Source organism: Panthera tigris, chromosome A1, assembly GCF_018350195.1.
Source record: "Panthera tigris isolate Pti1 chromosome A1, P.tigris_Pti1_mat1.1, whole genome shotgun sequence".
NCBI classification, from domain to species: domain Eukaryota; kingdom Metazoa; phylum Chordata; class Mammalia; order Carnivora; family Felidae; genus Panthera; species Panthera tigris.
The window spans coordinates 156,594,643-156,613,406 of record NC_056660.1 but is presented as its reverse complement, the minus strand read 5'-3'; the positions used below and the strand labels follow the sequence as shown (position 1 = coordinate 156,613,406).

The 18,764-nt window shown below is 37.9% G+C and overlaps 2 protein-coding genes and 1 pseudogene across 4 annotated transcripts in view; 1 reads left to right on the top strand and 2 right to left on the bottom strand.

Moving 5' to 3' along the window:
• ARSK (arylsulfatase family member K) overlaps positions 1–7,062 on the bottom strand; it is a 42,006-nt gene extending 34,944 nt beyond the window's left edge. Inside the window, exons 1-2 of the mRNA XM_007078906.3 lie at positions 6,895–7,062; positions 980–1,109 (exon numbers count right to left, since the gene is read on the bottom strand). Coding sequence (XP_007078968.1) covers positions 980–1,109; positions 6,895–7,032 — 268 coding nt within the window. The 5' untranslated portion in view covers positions 7,033–7,062. The remainder of the gene's footprint in view (positions 1–979; positions 1,110–6,894) is intronic.
• A 196-nt stretch (positions 7,063–7,258) lies between these two features.
• TTC37 (tetratricopeptide repeat domain 37) overlaps positions 7,259–18,764 on the top strand; it is an 87,274-nt gene continuing 75,768 nt past the window's right edge. For 2 of the 3 annotated variants that reach the window (XM_007078907.3, XM_042990277.1), the window contains exons 1-4: positions 7,259–7,342; positions 13,585–13,651; positions 15,835–15,978; positions 18,140–18,230. In XM_007078907.3, the coding sequence (XP_007078969.2) occupies positions 18,141–18,230 (90 nt within the window). In that variant the 5' untranslated portion in view covers positions 7,259–7,342; positions 13,585–13,651; positions 15,835–15,978; position 18,140. The remainder of the gene's footprint in view (positions 7,343–13,584; positions 13,652–15,834; positions 15,979–18,139; positions 18,231–18,764) is intronic. The other variant, XM_042990269.1, reaches the window with a different exon arrangement.
• LOC107179323 lies at positions 11,862–12,252 on the bottom strand (annotated as a pseudogene).

The following is an 18,764-nucleotide window of genomic DNA, read 5'->3' as shown; positions in this document are numbered from 1 at the left end:
TATTGTTCCTTCTCTGTGTTCAAACTCTTCAAAATATAGTTCTTTTAGGAAAAGCATCAGCTAACATTTCTGAAACCTTTAGAGTTCATTAATTGCCATTTTATTCATTATTTTATTCATTATTTGATGCTGGGAACAACCCTGTGAGGTACACAGCATATACAACCTTTTGTAGATAAGGAAACTAAGTGACTTGCTTGGCCCACTGAAGATTAGAATCTAGGACAACACCTCACCCTAGTCCATTGCTCATTCCACTTGCTCAATAGAGAAAAAAAAAAAAAACATACAAAACTGTTTTAATATACCCGGGCCTTCACTGAAATATCATTTAGAGTACTGGGTTTCCTTTAACCTGGGTTTCTTTTAATCACTGGTGATTACATAGGTGATTGTGCTGGCAGTGAACGTGAAGGGACTTGGGACTCAAATCACAGAGAAGATCATGTCAGGAATGTCCTGACAGATGCAAACAGTTGCATGTGTTTTGTGTACCCCAAAGCAAACAACTGTAATCAGTTGTTTTCAGTCTGTAATCTGAAATAATATGGAAAAATTCAGAGAAACCTGATGTATGAAAATTCTAACTACTTTGTGTATGCTCTGAAGTCCCTCCCAACCCCCTCTATTCTTACTGAAAATTTTCTTAAAGATACAACTTTTCTAGGAAATAGGAGTATTTCCTCACTTGCTTGGATAGTCCAGAGATTCTTAGTCACCAATCATAAGGAAATGAAACAGTAACACATGAACTCAACACCACTTTGGATAATAAAAATTACTACGCCTGAAAAATAAATTAGAAATTCCAATAACCTCAATACATACCTTAAAATACACATCAGTTAAATTAAAAAAAATTTTTTTTTAATTAGATGAAAAATATAACTTACTATACTACTTTTGGGCATAATCTTTTAAATTGTGAGAACATTTTTATGTGTGTGGCCACTTCCATTAATCTTGAGCGTGTTCATACCTGCACGTGATGGGCAACAGATTGGAGAGTTTGTGTAAGCATTCAGAAAGGAGGTGCCATGTGCTTTCATGAAGTTGATAAAAGGAAGTTTCACTACCTGACTTTCTGGATAAAATGTCAGCCTTCCATCCTGGAATAAAGAAATTTAATTAATACTGATTGTGTTAGAAAAGAATAAAATTATTTCCTTTAATTTTAACCATAAAATTCACAAGTAAGCAAAAGACTTCAATATGATCCTAAGGATCCTCAAAAGATAAACCAAGCATAGTGTTACTAGTATCATAATATTAAGAATTTAGTGTTGTACTCAGATTCATTTGAATATAATAAAGGACTCTCTGGAAAGTTCTTCTGGGGCATGATGGATTGATGGAATCAATATTTACTTAGCATTTACTGTGTGCCAGGTACTGTGAAAGATCCGGAAATTGAATGGTGAAAAAAAACAGAGTCCCTGGCCCTTGAAGCTTATGGTTTAGTGGGAGAAGCAAAAAATATACTGGTAAACAAACCATTAATAATTATAAATTGTGGGGGCACCTGGGTGGCTCAGTCGGTTAAGCATTTGACTTTGGCTCAGGTCATGATCTCATGGTTCATGAGTTTGAACCCCACATTGGGCTCTGTACTAACAGTGTGGAGCCTGCTTGGTATTCTCTCTCTCTCTCCATCTCTCTGCCCCTCCACTCATCCTCTCTCCCTCTCTCTCTCTCAAAATAAGTAAACTTAAAAAAAAATTACAAATTGTGGTATGTGCTTTGAAAAAAAACCCCTAAGATACAGAATAATGAGGTATATATATTTTAAATGGAGTGAACAGGGAAAGTTTCTCTGGGAAGTGCAAGAATGAGAAAAGTCCAGCAATTCTTTAGGCTGGATATAAGTGAAGATGTCTTGGCCACTGTGGATAAATAGGCATGAAGATTAGAAGAGGTGTTATGCTTTTTGGAATTGAAGAAATCTTCTTGGTAAAGAGCAAAGACAGAAAAAAGAATATTTTAGGCCTGGAGTTGTATTTATTATATATTTTCACTATGATTATAAGTAAAAATACACTTTTAAAAATGAGTTCATCCAAATATGGGATATACATAAACTCTTGATATGTCTGAGATTTCCAAATGGGTATATAAAGTAGGCTGTTGGTCACAGAGAGGAATCTGGAGCTTGGAAAGTCTACTCTGGTGAAATAAACTTGGGAATCTTAAGCATATTCATGGTATTGAAAACGATGTTACTGAATGAAAGCTTTTAGGAAAAAAGTGAAAAGGAGGAAAGCAAGGAACCCTGGGGATTCCCAAATAAGAGGAGGTGGGAAACAAAGAATGGCCAAAGAGGGAGGGAGATGATACAAGACCATGAAAACCAAGAGAAAACAGTGTGTCAAGAAAGAGGTAATGTCAGCTGTGTTGAGAGGCTACCTAAAATAAGGCCAGAAAGTGCACAGTGGTATTGGTTGTATGGAGACAGGTGGTGATCTGAAGGGCACCTTAAGTGGTGGGAATGGCCAGCTAAACTAGAATGGGGAAGAGAATGGAAGGTGAGACAGCAGGTAAATAAAGCTCTTCTAAGAAATGATTTTGCAAAGGTGAACAGAAAAATAGGATGGATGTCAGGAAATGGACTATTGGCTATAGGAGAATGGGGGATTAAAGTTCTTTTTTTTTTTAAGATGTAAAAAATTAGAGCATACTTGTATCTTGAAATAAAGAACCACTTCCAGCAGGAGTATCACTGAATTCTAAGCAAATAACTGCTGATTTCCTGAACGATGAAAATGAGGAGGCCCAAGATAAAAGTGTATATTCTTCCCTCATAAGACTTTCTTTAAATCCACAAATTTAAATTCTTAGAAACTTATCTTCAGAAATCCGAAATGCCTACATGTTTTATTCTTATAATCTTTTGGACATAGGGGATAACAACCATTTGCGATCACTTCTTGGAATCTAGACAAATCCAGGCTAATCTGGTGGGAGGACTGGAGCAGGAGATCACATGGCAGATGCACTGTGATGCTATATAATTCAAAGACTGAGGACTCCCAAGTTCTGTAGGCACCATTTAAACTGGTGTAACTACCACTGCAGATGACTACTGCAGTTTACCAGTAATTCATGCATCATATTAAAATCCGTGTTAGTGATTTCTTTATGCATTTCTGTGACTGGCACAAGGACTTCATCTGTATTGAAAGTGTAGAGTGGTGGGGATGGGCAAGAGGGGGAAAGGATAACTGACCCATTTGGGGAAGTTTCTAATATGGAATGTGTTTAAAGTGATTAGAGCTATGGTGTCTTTGCAGATGCCCTTTACAGGTCAAGAATATTCTATTTCTAGTTGGTTGAGTGCTTTCATCATGAAGGGTTGTTGAATTTTGTCAAGTGTTCTTTCTGTATTTACTGACATGATCAGCGGCTTTTGCCCTTTATTCAATTAACATGGTGTATTATAAAACAACTGATTTTCAGATATTAAACCAACCTTACATTCTGGGGATAAATCCCATTTGGTTATGGTATATAATGCTTTATATATATTGCTAAATTTGACTAGCTAGTGTTTTTTAAACAAATTGTAGTATTTTATTTTTATTTATTTTTTTAGACAGCAAGAAAGAGCGAACAGTAGAGGGAGAGAAAGAATCCTAAGCAGGGTCCATGCCCAGTGTGGAGCCCTGTGTGGGGCTCAATCTCACAACTGTGAGACCATGACCTGAGCTGAAATAAAGAGTCGGACACTTAATTGACTGAGCCACCCAGGCACCCCTGACTTGCTAGTATTTTTGTTGTGGAGCTTCTATATTAAGAAGATATATTAGTCTGTAGTTTTCTTGTGATGTTATTTGTCTGGCTTTGAAATCAGCTACACACTGATCTCATAGAAATAATTTGGAAGCATTCTTCTATTTTTTGGAAGAGTTTATAAAGAATTAGTATTAATTCTTCTTTTTTTTATTTTTAAAAATATTTTTAACATTTTTATTTATTTTTGAGAGACAGAGCATGAGTGGGGAAGGGGCAGAGAGAGACAGGGAGACACAGAATCCGAAGCAGGCTCCAGGCTCCGAGCTGTCAGCACAGAGCCCAACGTGGGGCTTGAACTCACAAACTGACCTGAGCCAAAGTCAGACACCCAACCAACTGAGCCACCCAGGTGCCCCAGTATTAATTCTTCTTAAAATGTTTGGTTGAATTAACCAGTGAAGACATTTGGGTCTGAGCTTTTCTTTGTGGGTGTCTTAAAATCACCAACTCAATCTCTTTACTTGTTATAGGTCTGTCAGATTGTTTTTATTTTTGAGTTAGTTTCAGTAGTTTGTGCCTTTCTGGAAATTTGTTCATTTTATCTAAATTACCTAATTTGTTGACGTACAGTTGTTCACAGTATTCCCTGAGAATTCTTTATTTCTGCAAGGTAATATTCCCTCTTTTTCTTCTGATTTTAGTAAGTCAGGTCTTGTCTCTTTTTTTCTAGGTCAGTTTAGCCAAAGGTTTGTCAATTTTGTTGATGTTTTCAGTAAATCAACTTTTGGTTTCATTGTTTTTCTCTATTGTTATAATACTCTTTTTTTTTTAATTAATTTTTTTTGTTTTAACGTTTATTTATTTTTGAGACAAGGAGAGACAGAGCATGAACAGGGGAGGGGCAGAGAGAGAAGGAGACACAGAATCTGAAATGGGCTCCAGGCTCTGAGCCATCAGCACACAGCCCGACGCAGGGCTCGAACTCACGGACCGTGAGATCATGACCTGAGCCGAAGTCGGACGCTTAACTGACCAAGCCACCCAGGCGCCCCGTTATAATACTCTTTAACTCATTAATTTCTGCTATTATTTCCTTCCTTCTGCTTGCTTTGCAGAAACTTGTCTGGCCTTTTGGATTGTCTCTCCTGGGATTAAACCTTTCCCCTACTAGTGATCTAGAGTAAGGGTGATTGGAGCCCTAGATACTATGTATATGCTTATATATTATACATTTTTACCCAAATATGTATAAAATATGTGTAAGTATATATAAAATATACATATATTTAATAAAGTAAACAATTACATGAATGTAGCTAGAAACCAAAATAGTATAAAACAGATATAAGTGCAAAAATCAAATTAAATACATATACTTTCGGGGCGCCTGGGTGGCTCAGTCGGTTGAGCGTCCGACTTCGGCTCAGGTCATGATCTCACGGTTTGTGAGTTCGAGCCCCACGTCGGGCTCTGTGCTGACAGGTCAGAGCCTGAAGCCTGCTTCGGATTTTGTGTCTCCTCCTCTCTCTGCCCCTCCCCTGCTCATGGTCTGTCTCTCTGTCTCTCAATAATAAATAAACGTTAAAAAATTTTTAATAAAAAAATAAAAATAAATAAATACATATACTTTCTAGATCTGTCCATTGGAAAGGTCTAAAAGCAATGAAAAATGGGAATACCTGGATTCTAGTCTCTACACACAAGATACTACAGGAAATACACAAGAAGGATGTGGAAGTCTATCAAAGGAAGCTGCTAAAGATTATTATGAATGGGTCAAAAGGACTCAGGAACAACCTGAAGTGTCTTTCACAAACCAAATATAGGACAGTTTGAACATTAGTAAGTATAATGAATGCAAAGGATTTAAACACAAATATATAAAAACCTATGTATTCATACTATAGTGGAAAAAATATTTCAGTCATCTTTGGAAGTTTCTGGAATTCTGTGATACACCACGCAAATTCCCTTTAGGAAAGAAAGATTGCCGCTGCTAAAGACAGTTGCCTGGACCAAAATCATGTCCCTTTCCGGGAGCAGCGCACAACTAATGGCCATCCAACATGAGGGTATAAGGGCCTGGATCCCCTCACCCCAAATGGAAACAGTTCTGAAACATTTTACTAGTTTGAGAATTACCCATAAAGTCATCTGAGGCTTCTATTGAGACAGTAACAGAACTGAAACTTCTCTACACAATCCTTCTTTCTTCCTTTCCCTTTGATCTCAGGAGCACTCTCTAAGAAACCTCTTTCATGTTAATCTCCAATATTGCCTGTTCCCTAAATTTAGATAATCATAAAGATTACTTTTAATAATTTTCTCAGCAAGTCCTACGGGCATATCCAGATTATGTGACTTTAATCTTCACAGGTTAATCAATGAGAAAACCAATAGAATACAGTGATTAAAAGCACTCTTTGGTGCAGACATGCTTAACACCAACAATCTATGTGACCACAGTAACACCCAGTGATAATAAACTAGATTTATCACTTTTAACCTAATATTTGTCCAAGCAGTAGTTTTTAAATCATGGATTATACTAAAAGTTTCTGGGAATGTTGACAGTAGTATTCTTTCTGATGATGGCTTGGGGAAGTACCAAAAACTGTTGAAGTCTGGGAGTAAACAACAGCAATAACACACGCACACAATATCTTTGTTAAAATGGGGAGTGGATCAAATGACAACTATTGTACTTAAATCAGCACTAACAGGATTATCAGATAACCTGGGTGATAAAAGTATTGACATTCCTGCAAACTTGAGATGAAGTGGGAAACGACCGCTAGGAAGCTAACACCTTTTTATGGAGATGCAGAATGTTACTTTCCCCCACTATCGAAACAAACGAGAGTATGGACAGAAAGTATATTAGTAGTCGTAAAATAATTAAGTGGGTCGAGGCCAGCATTATTTATTTTTTTTTTGCAAAGATTCTATCAGAGTACATTTTATTTACTAGAGTATTGTTTTAAATGTATGTGGTGTACGTGCATACGTGGGACCTCAAAATAAAATGGAATTCTTACTCTGCCTCGGGGAAAATACGTTTGGAAGTCTCAGATTCTGCTCCTCAAAGCTTGCATCACAGGAAAAGCTGTAGGACGGTCGCTAGTCTGGAGCGGGACGCCCCCTCCCTTGCCTCTCCGTACTTACGAAGGAGTCGCTCGCGACTAGCACCACGTTGGGTGCAACGGGCCAAACCCCAGCAGCTCCTCGCCTCTGCCCACCTGCCCCGGGGTCTGGGGCTGCCAGCGCTGTGGCTGCGACCACCGACATCCACAGCACCAGCATTGCAGAGAGCGGCTCAGCGGCGCTGGGCCGCCGCCTCCCTCTAGGCACGCCTCTGGAGAGAGGTGGGCGGGGATCACACAGTTCACAGTTTGGTTTCCTTCTAGCGTTTTACTGGCAGAACTACAATTCCCAGCGGGCTGCGCATGGGCACATGCGCACAGGGGGCATTCCTTAACTCACATTAAGACCTTTTAAGCAAATACCGAGCGTGCTAAAACTCAGCCACTTTCAGTCACGTGAACGATGCCTGCGGAATGCGCATGCGCTCGGACTGCTGCCTTGGCGTTTGGAGGAGAAGCATCTGTCCCAGGTGGGTTTGGGTCGCTCGCTGTAGCTTTTGCAGAAGTTGGAGGCAGTACGCGGTTGAAATGAGAACTGGCGAGAGATAGTGTCAGGGGCCGGGGCTGCTCATTTTGTGTCGCGCAGGCATGGCTGAGTATCAGCCGAGACCGTGAACTAGGCGATGATGAGGTGGCAGCGCGTCTGTCACTTAAGTTAGATGGGGCGGTTCTTTGTGGGGCTTCTGACTCTACAGCCTCAGGTACGATGTGGATTCGTGGGGCTCTCGAATGTATTCCCTTGAGGAAGTTGCTAGCCTGCCACATCTTATTGTCAGTGCAGTAGGATTGATCGTGCTCCGTGGAGTGGGGAGCGGGGCGCGGGGCCTAGTAATCATGTTCTAGACGGGGAAAAGCTTAGGTGCATCTTGCCTTCAGAGTGCAAAGGAGAGAAGGGGAACAGGTTCTCGCAGGAAGAAATGTTGAGCTGTGTGACTAGTTGGATTAATCGGCACAGGTTCAGAATACCATTGTTCTGCTGCAGAAAAATCACTGGTCTCTCTTGACTGTTGAGCTACTTTGGAGAATTCTGGAAGAAGCCAATTTCTGCCCCAGAGCCAAATTTTTATTTCATTATCATAGTTTCAGTTATATAATTTGTTCGTCATGTTAGTCGTGTTAATGTTTTGATAGGAAAAGGAGAAATTGCGGTACTTAACATAGAATCAACTCAATTTAATATTCTCTGTGATCCTCACTTTCATCATTTTGCAGATAGGAGAACTGAGGCTTGGACAGGTTAAATGATTTACCCCAGATTATACAGGGAGCCAGTCTGAGCAGGATTTGAACTTCAGTAGTCTGTGCCCTAACTCACTGCAGTTCTCTGTTCCTAGTTATAAAATTTCATGACCTTCTGTTGAGCCTAAACTCTATTTGTATACACAAATTCTTTTTTTTTTAATTTTTTTTAACGTTTATTTATTTTTGAGACAGAGAGAGACAGAGCATGAACATGGGAGGGGCAGAGAGAGAGGGAGACACAGAATCTGAAACAGGCTCCAGGCTCTGAGCTGTCAGCACAGAGCCCGAAGCGGGGCTTGAACTCACGGACCGTGAGATCATGACCTGAGCCGAAGTCGGACGCTCAACCGACCGAGCCACCCAGGCGTCCCTGTATAGACAAATTCTTAAGAAGCATTCTAAAGCCCTGTGTGAGAATACAAACATAAACAGTAGTTCCCTTCCACAAGGAACTTAGGCTATAGGGAAACAAAACTAACATCCATGAAATTGTAGTTGTATGGTACGGGAGGTAATGTACATAGGCTACCTCAGGATCAGGATATGTTTCAAAAATTTGTTTCGAGTTAATTCTGAATGTGGAATACATCTTATCATAGAAACATTGTCGGCTGACCTTTAGATTTGTAAAAGCTATATTTATCTGTGGTGTGGTACTATTTCTGTGAACAGTGTTTACTCTCTATGGCCTTGTTTTCACAGGACATATATTCTGAAGTCCTGGTTAGAATGACAGGAACACATCTCTTTTTTCCTCTCTCTCCCTTTGGCAGTGCCCATAGGAGCAGGTGCTGCAGTGAGTTGGAGCAAGATGGATATTTTAGGGCCCCAGAGATACAGTGCTGGAAAAATCTTAAGAGGCTTCTAGTTCTACTTCCCATCTGACATTCACTTTTTCTTGCAACATTCCTGCCAAGTGAATTGTCCAGTCTGTGCTTTTTTATCTGTAGTGATGGGAATGCACTTCCTTTGAGCAGCCCGTTCCACATTTGTCATGTTTAATTATTAAAAGTTCTTATTTTGAGCTGAAGTCAGTCTCCCTCTACTTTTAATCATTCGTTGTTCCATTTCTCTTCATTTTTACTTGGGTAATCTCCTTTTCAACAATACTTCTTGTTTCTTTCTTCACCAATTTTTTTTTTTCCCCAAGGCCTTCCCCATTTCCTTCGGCTCATTATATAACTGTAACGTTTCTTCGTCATTTTGATCACTCTTTTGTGGACATAAAGCATTTTTACAAATCAGTAACTATCCGAAAAGGTACTTTTGTGGGGTGTTTGTGCACGTCTTTATGTGTGCATATGCCTATATATGTGTCGCAGTGAGGGTAAGCACTCCATTACATGTATGTTTAAATCATCAGTTAAAGATTTGTATGTTAGAGATTTCTTACTTTTGTGAGATAGTTAACTGCAGTTCTGAAAGATCTTCAATTGAAAGGTCTTGGTATAGATTATGATTCTTTATAGTTCTTTTAATATCCATTGTACCCACAGCACTATATTCTGCCTTAGGAAAAGGAGGCCAAGTGTGAAGTTAGTGAGTACATGGAATAAATTCAGGATTGTCTTCACCATTTGTGATTCTGTGAATATTTGTTGATTATCTACAATGTATTAGACACTGTAGGAAATAAAAGAGAGTAATAGAAATAGTCTTTGCTTCTAAGGAACTTCCAGTTTAGTTGTGGAAAACAAGCACATTACCTTTAAATTTAATGACAGTATAAAAGGTATAAAAAATATAGTTATTTGCCAAGCATACAAAAATAAAACCCAGACTATCCCAAATTATGCTTTGGAGGATGCTCATGTGCTTCAAAATTGCTGTTTGTTAAAGTAAATGTTCCATCATAACATAAGTTTTAGAAATGCTAGGTTAAAATATCTTTGGGCCTTTCGGACTTCTCAGAACCTTTAGAGTGCTAATATACATTTAGAATGACTGTAAAAGAGTGAGATATATAATGTGTAGTATTAACAAAATTAGTGGATGGTGTATTAATACCTTTAAGCATAGGAATATTCCTTGGAATACTTTTTGGAAATGTTAGTATAGATTAAAAGTGTTAGAAGTTCAGGGGTGCCTGGTTGGCTCAGTTGGTTAAGTGTCTGACTCTTGATTTTGGCTCAGGTTGTTACTTTATGATTTGTGACATCTAACCCCAGGTCGGGCTCTGTGCTGACAGTGCTGAGTCTGCTTGTGATGCTCTCTCTCCCTCTCTCTCTGCCCCTCCCCTACTCATGCTCATTCTCTCTCTCTCTCTCTCTCTCTCTCTCTCAAAATAAGTAAATAAACTTAAAAAAATAAAAATAAAAGTGTTAGAAGTTCAAACTAGTGAGATTCATCTGAGAAGCTTTTATGCTTGACACTTGAATTTGGCTTTGATTACATGTACCATTTGAGTAGATAGAAGCAAGTATGAACAGGCTGAATGAGAGAAGCAAAGATGTATAAGTGGAAAGTATTGGGGGATAGTGAAAAAAGTAATGTGAGCTGATACTGAAAAGAGTTACTTCCTTTCTCATTTTAGCAAATTGAGAACTACTGCCTTTTGGAAGGGGGAAAACTAAATGTTTAGAGTAGGCCTTCGGAGCTGGATAATCCACCATTTATTGAGTACATATTACTCAATAGTTGTTGGGATGTAAGGAGCTCCGAAGATATAATACTTTTGTTTGGGGATTTATTGATCTGGGAGTCAGAAGACATCAGTATAGCATAGTAAAAAAATATTGGCTAAGTTTGAATTGAATAGCTCAACTAATAAATGTTTCAGTCGTTCAGAGGATGGAGTGATCTCTTTTGCAGGCTTTACTCTGGACTAGTATTCATGTGCTTCAAAGAAGATACTTGTGTTTGGTGATAGCATCTTTTGAGGAACATTGGTGAGAAAGTTACTTCTTGATACACATTAGGGTTTTTAAATGTGTAGAGAAAGTTTGTAGTAACCATGTGGGTTAGAAATAGAAAAAAAAGTAGTGAAGTTGATTGATAAGGACATAAGTAGATAAGGAGAATAGAACTAATATGTAGTTGACCCTTGAACTATGTAGGAATTAGGAGTGCTGATCCTACCAAGCAGTCAAAAATCCATGTGTAACTTTTACTCTTCAAAAAACTAATTACTAGTAGCCTACTGTTGACTAGAAGCCTTATTGATAATACAAAGTTAACACATAATTTTGTATGTTATATATATTGTATACTGTATTCTTACAATAAAGTAAGCTAGAGAAAAGGTTATTAAGAAATCATAAGAAAGAGAAAAAATCCATTTCTAAGTGGACCTCAAACCAGTGTTATTTGAAGGTCAACTGTGTAACATATTCAGGCACTGCATTTACATAAATATGAAGTAAGTGATATAATCCTCACTTTACCAATAAGGAAATAGGCTTGGAGTAGTTAAGTAGGGTGTCCAAGGTTGGGTTGTACTGGAGTCCAGATGTTTCTGATTAAGTTGTGGTTTTGTGAGTGGGTATGGTATCATGAAAGGGCTGACAAAATCTAGGGTATTTTGTAAGAACAGTGTTGAAGTGAATGAGTAATAAATAAGTCAGGTTGGTTGGGAGCTCAGAGAAGTTAGTATAATGGATAGAATCAGGTTTTTACTTTTATTTTACCTTCCCTCCTTGCCCCTCTTGTTTTAACTTTTATTTTACTTTCTTAAACATTATTTAGATCACAATACTTTTGTTTTTGTTTTACATTGAGGCATTTTATTTGCATGCTTGTATTACATCCCTAGAAAAAGAATCTCAGAATTTTACCCTCCTGTGTGTTTTCCTCTTGCTTCTTCCTGGTCCCTGATGCCAACTGAGGTTGTCAGTACAGTGAAATCAAATTGGCAGGATGGAAGCAGATTATTCTGCCATTTTTCTAGATCTTTGAGTTGTACATCAAATCTGGAACTGATCACTCCACACTTGTTTAACCTGCTGGTGAGGTTCACAACAGTTTTTCCAGCTCAGTGATCATCAGTGATTTCAAATTTGCCAATATAATCATGCTTCATCATCAGAGTTAGAAACCAGATGATGACTTTGGAGCATGGCCTAGTAACAACCTGGCGTTTGCCTCTCTTTTGTCATTGTTAATGCTCTTGAGCATCTGCCAGGACATTCATGAGCACCATTGTGGTGGCATGGAAAGATGGAGGAAAGAGAAGGCCCCAGTACTTTTTTTCTTAATAGTAAGACTGTTTTCTCTGGAACTAACCACTCTATTTAAGTATACTGCCAGTAAACTCACTTTCTCTTTTTTGTTCACCCCCACCTGCTTCACTTAAATTTTATTTCCTTGTTTAAAGTAGCATGGCTTTTTTTTTTTTTTTTTCCAGTTCTTTGAAGCCACTTCCATTCTGTCCATGAAACATTCTGAGTTAATTTTGATAGAATTTATTCCAGAGATCCCATCGAAGGATATTTAGAATTATATCATGTTGAATTTGTGTGAATATTTCAGATGGTTATTTAGATGGGATTTTTTGACATTTTAAAAAGTGCTCTCTAGTTTCATTAGATTATAAATTTATCTAGTTACATGATGTGGGCAACGTTTTACGTATTTATAATTTTATTTTTATTTTTATTTATTAAAAAAATTTTTTTACATTTATTTATTTTTTTTAAGAAACAGAGTGAGACAAAGTGTGAGCAGGGGAGGGGCAGAGAGAGAAAGAGACACAGAATCTGAAGCAGGCTCCAGACTGGTCATCACAGAGCCTGATGCGGGGCTTGAACCCACAAACTGTGAGATCATGACCTGAGCCGAAGTCGGACGCCCAACCAACTGAGCCACCCAGGGGCCCCTATAATTTGATTTTTAATTTATTTTTTTTTAATGTTTATTTATTTTTGAGAAAGAGAGAGAGAGAGCACGAGTAGGGGAGGGGCAGATTGAGGGAGACATGGAATCCAAAGCAGGCTCCAGGCTCTGAGCTGTCAGCACAGAGCCCAACATTAGGCTCGAACCTATGAACATCGAGATCATGACCTGAGCTGAGGTCAAATGCTCAACTGAGTCACCCAGGCATCCCTACATATTTATAATTCTTTACATGGCATAAAACAGGGTCACTTTAGTGTAGTTGGGCTCCACATAGGGAGTAAATAAGTGGTATTAATTGTCCTTGATTCAAAATAAAGTAGCATAGAAATAGTTGATACTCTTGTTTTGGCTCAATTTTTTATACTGTGGTTAATGTATTTTGAGTTTCTGGAATGTTTTTTGAGCATTTTTCTGATTGCTTATGGATGTTCCTTTTATCACCAGAGTCTGTGGGAACACAGACCAATTCAGAAAATTGGGGAAAGAAGAAAAGATGAAAAATTATACCTAATTATTTCTTGTGTTTTAAATTATGAATTATGAAAATTAAACCTGAATTTGGTATGTTAAAAAATTCAGAGTTTTGGGTTATCATCCTTTTTATTTGCTTAACTATTTGATTTTTTACTTTATTTAGGTGGATAATGGTCAAGGAACAATCTGAAATTCAAGTCAAAAAGAAGGTAGAAGATAATAGGTAAAAGGTAAGTGTCCAGAATGCTAAATATGTAACAGGTAATTGGAGTCTGTTTTTACTTAATGATTGTTTTTACCAATTCCTTTCAGAGGAAGTGTGGGATGATATACCTCTAGGCTGTTACGCCAGACTATAGGTCATCACAAAATACCTTTGGACTTTTGTTACTAGATTTAAAAGTATCATGTTTTGCTTTTGTGTAATTTGTTTCCATTGTCATTATTATTATTATTTATTGTTTTGTTGTTGTTACTTTTGCTGTATGGAGTCTTTGTACAACAGTCTTCTGCACAACAGAATGTAGTTGAAGGTTCCATAGCTTTAGCTGGGGTGTGTAGCAATTCATCCACCTACATTTGTTAGTTTTGAGGTTTAACATTTTGGCATGTTTGATACTTTCTAACTTTTTTAAGTGCAGCTGTTGCTACTTTCTATGCTTGATATGTTGAATAAAAACCCTTTTGTTTTGGTACTATAAACCCTTTAACTGAGTGAAAGTGTGCAAAAAGGAATGCTTTTTTTTTTTTTTTTTTTTTTTTTAAAGAATGACATGAGATTGAGAAGAAAAAAATAGGAGAGATTGTCAGGGGAAAGTGGGTACGGCTGTGGATGACCATTAAACACACTTTGTGGAAGAATATTAAAGACACTTAAGAGAGCTAGATTTTACTTTGACATCTTGGATGTGCTTGAAACAGAGGGAAATGTCCCAAATACAGGTGTATGTGGTTACATGGAATCATTTTTTAAGTAGATTTTTACCTTTGTTTGTTGATACCTTGTAGAAGGTTAGTACTTAGGAAAACTTTTTTTAGAAAATGAATGGATGAGCCTCTCTCTTCTCCACCCCAGCTCCCAAAATAGGAAGAAGGTTTTAGGCCTAGAAAGGGACAGATTATTTTGTCTTTTCAAAAATAGGTTAATCTCCTGAAACTGATCTATGTCTCTATATCTACCTTGTCCATGTCTGTATATCTCTACCTGTATAAATGTTTTGTGAAGAGAGAGGGCCTCAGTGCTAGCATATTATGCTAAATTCCAAATCACGTGAAGGATTAGGAAGAGAAGAATAGCGATTCCACTGCAGCAAGAGTAATTGTAATTACATGTAGGGACATATAGGGTTATGGAAGGGTATTAAACATTAATTGGTTACCAAGGGAACAATGGAGTTTATCTATTGTGGTCTTTAAAAATAACTCATGTAGAGGCATTTAACAGCTCTGTGTTGGCTGCTGTATTTAAATCTAAACTTGTCTGTCTGTCTGACGTTTAAGGTCTTCTGTAGTCTCGTGCTCTACATTATCCACCAAGCCTCGTTTTCTTCTTCTCCTCAGCAAGTCCCTTTTGTTCCACACTACTCAGTTTTCTCATTGTTTCCTACACGTGTTCATTCCTATTTCTCTGCCTTGGCTAATGCAGTTGCTTCTGACTGGAGCAATCTCTTTCCTCCCAACATTCTTAAATTCTGTGTTTTCCTAGTACCCCTTAATTACTTCACATCACACTTTTCCTTCTTTGAACTCCTATTGCAGTTGTACTCATTATCCATAGTTAGTGTTTGATTCTCTAATGACTCATATGTCTTAGGTCTTTCTTTTGATTTAGATTATATTCTTTAGAACAAGAGCCCTTTTTTCTGTGTGTGTGTGTGTGTGTGTGTGTGTGTGTGTCATTTGCAGTGCATAGTTTGGGAGTTGCATGTAGGATAAGTGATGGCTGGTTTTACCTTGTTCTTATTGTCTTTTTAAATTTATTATTGTGAGAGACAGAGACAGAGAGACAGAGAAAGCAAGCGGGAGAGGGGCAGAGAGAGCAGGAGACACAGAATCCGAAGCAGGCTCCAGGCTCTGAGCTATCAGCACAGAGCCCAACAAGGGGCTCAACCCACAAACTGTGAGATAATGACCTGAGCCCAAGTTGGCCACTTAACCAACTGAGCCACCCAGGCACCCCAGTTTTACCTTGTTTGAACGTGCTTCCACTCAAGTGTTGGATGATAGAAAAGATGGTGATCCTTTTCCTTGTAAAGTTGAATTCTTCCGTTTGCTTTTGTTTAGACTTAAAACTGTTTTTGTTCCTTTTTAATTTTTTTTTTTTTTTTCCTCCTTGGATGTCTCTTGTAATCCCTTGCTGTTGGTCCAGATTAGTTGTTATCATCATTGATTTATCTTCTGTTTTAATCTGCAGAGTTACCTAGCCAAGATAACTTTGGTGTGAGAAAATTTGAAATCAGCATTGAAATTTATTGCCTGTTCCGGTCAAAGTCTGTAGGCTATAGAAAAAAGAAATACTGAAGTTTGCATCTATAAATGTATACCAAGATAAACTCAGGTAAGAGAGCAGTTTCTAAAATAAGAGCATATGAAATATGCTGCTTTAATGTGTAATTAACATAATTAGGCAAAAAGTCATTTTTCTGTGTATTTAAGGAACCTGATTCTAGTTGCAGATAAATTGATTTATGATATGTTAATTTTTGTATTACTTTCCACCTAACATTTTTTAAGTCAAAAGGATTGGGTTTTGTTGTTGTTGTTGTTGTTGTTGTTGTCGTTGTTGTTGTTCTTTTGCTTTTTATTCCTTACTTTCTTAAACTCCTTTGATCTGCACTTCTGCTTTAGCCTCTTTGGGTATACAGGGTGTCACTGTACCATGTCAGTGAGCCATCTTCTTGGTTCATCTTGCTACTGTGAACATCTGCAGTCTATAATGACTTCATATTTTTTTTTTTTTTTCTTTTTTTTTTTTTTTTTTTTTTTTTTTTTTTTTTTTTTTAATTTATTTTTGGGACAGAGAGAGACAGAGCATGAACGGGGGAGGGGCAGAGAGAGAGGGAGACACAGAATCGGAAACAGGCTCCAGGCTCCGAGCCATCAGCCCAGAGCCTGACGCGGGGCTCGAACTCACGGACCGCGAGATCGTGACCTGGCTGAAGTCGGACGCTTAACCGACTGCGCCATCCAGGCGCCCCTAATGACTTCATATTTACCCAGGTTTGTTTCCTGATGAGATTGGAGTTCAGTGGAGTTATCAAAAAATACAAGTGTTTCTTTTTTTCAACATTTAGTTGTGATTGAATTTGACTTGTTTACCCGATATCAGAGTAAGTTGTGAAATCTTAAGGTACGTTAGTTCATTTAAAATTAAATTAACTAGGGGCGCCAGGGTGGCTCAGTTAAGCGTCCGGCTTCAGCTCAGGTCATGATCTCACAGTTTGTGAGTTCAAGCCCCACGTCAGGCTCTGTGCTGACAGCTCAGAGCCGGGAGCCTGCTTCAGATTCTCTGTCTCCCTCTCTCTCTCTTCCCCTTCCCTGTTTGTGCTCTGTCTCTCTCTCTTTCAAAAACAAACATTAAAAAAAGTTTTTTTAAATTAAATTAACTAGCTTTTGAGGTACCCGAGTGGCTCAGTTGATTAAGTGGCCGACTTGGGCTCAGGTCATTATCTCACAGTTTGTGAGTTTGAGCCCTGCATCGGACTCTGTGCTGACAGCTCAGAGCCTGGAGTCTGCTTTGGATTCTGTGTTTCCCCCCTCTCTACCCCTCCCCTGCTCACACTCTGTCTCTCTCTGTCTCTCAAAAATTAATAAATGTCAAAATAATTTAAAATTAAATTAACATAGCTTAAATTTAAATGAAGAAATATTTTACCTACCACTTGAAATATCTTTTTATGGTTCAAATTAGTGCATAATCCTCTAGCATTTTCATTGCCTTCATTTAAATGTGAACATCGCATTTATTTCTCTCACAGAATTTATACTACTATAACTCTGCATGACACTTACCATGAAGAAAGTTAATTTATAATTTATAGAAACCAGTGTTAAAACAATATTTTCTTACACTCTTACATTATGGTTACTGAAATTTGTTTATGTTCATATTTTTATGTTGTAATTTGGGCTTATTCTACTAAATCTTGCTTAATGTAGAATTGGATTGAGGTTGATGTGTATTTTGGGTCCTGGTACATTACATCATCTGTGTTTTATCCTACTATATGAAGAATGAGTATAACTCAAGTACAACTCAATTTTAACAAGTATCTATTAATGTGTCCAACTTGTCAGATAATAGGTGCTGGCAATAATACAAAGTAGTACACAACACAACTACAGACAAAAATCCCTGCCTCCATGGAACTTATATTCTGCTGGGTTTGGGGGAACAGATAGTAAATAAAATAAGTAAAATATATAGTGTATAAGATGCTAAATGTTAGGGATGCAGTTAAGGCAATATTGAGGTTGGGTGTTGGGGGTGAGGAAGTGTTGAAATTTTAATTAGCTTGGCTAACCAAGGTTTCACCAAGCAATGACATTTGAATAAAAATCTGAAGAGGTAGGGGAATATGCTATATGTACCTTAAGGTGGAAAGAATCTTCCAGGGAGAAGGAATTGCATATGCCTTTTTCAGATAATTAAGTTTGTTGGAACTATTATAATTAGGCAGGTATTATTATAGGTTCACTCAGGGTTTTTATTTTGACAGAATGTCCAGCAAGGAAGTAAAGACTGCTCTAAAAAGTGCTAGAGATGCAATCAGAAACAAAGAATACAAAGAAGCTTTGAAACATTGTAAGGTAACCAATGTTTTGTTTTGTTTTGTTTTTCCTTCCACGGTGAAAGCGTGTTTCCCATTCACAAGCATTATGGATGTAATAAGTGTATCATTTATTGTCTAAATATAACAAAATGCCTGGGTTGTTTAGTAGCACCATTAGAATGGTTGTGCTAGGACAAACTACTTCACCATTCTTAATTTTGTCTCTCTCTGTATTGGTAACTTATCAAAGTCATGTTCTTAAAACCTGAATACCTCTGTGGTATCTTTTGATGGGCTGTACTATGGAGCACTACTGTATCATAAAGTTCTTCTTTTTTAATGGTATGTTGACATTGTGATTCTATTTGGTTTGTGAATGGGAGACTCAAGATTCTAAACCCCTTTGTATGCTGCTGATGGGAATGTGCCTGTCCAGAGGGAGGAATTGTATGTGCAGGAAGGAGAAGTAGTGGTGGAAGTGAAGTCCTTGGGAAGGGAAGAGAGGATGGGATCCCAAGTTTGAGAGGAGAGTCTTGATACTTCTTCCATCTTAGCAGGAGGAAAGATAGGT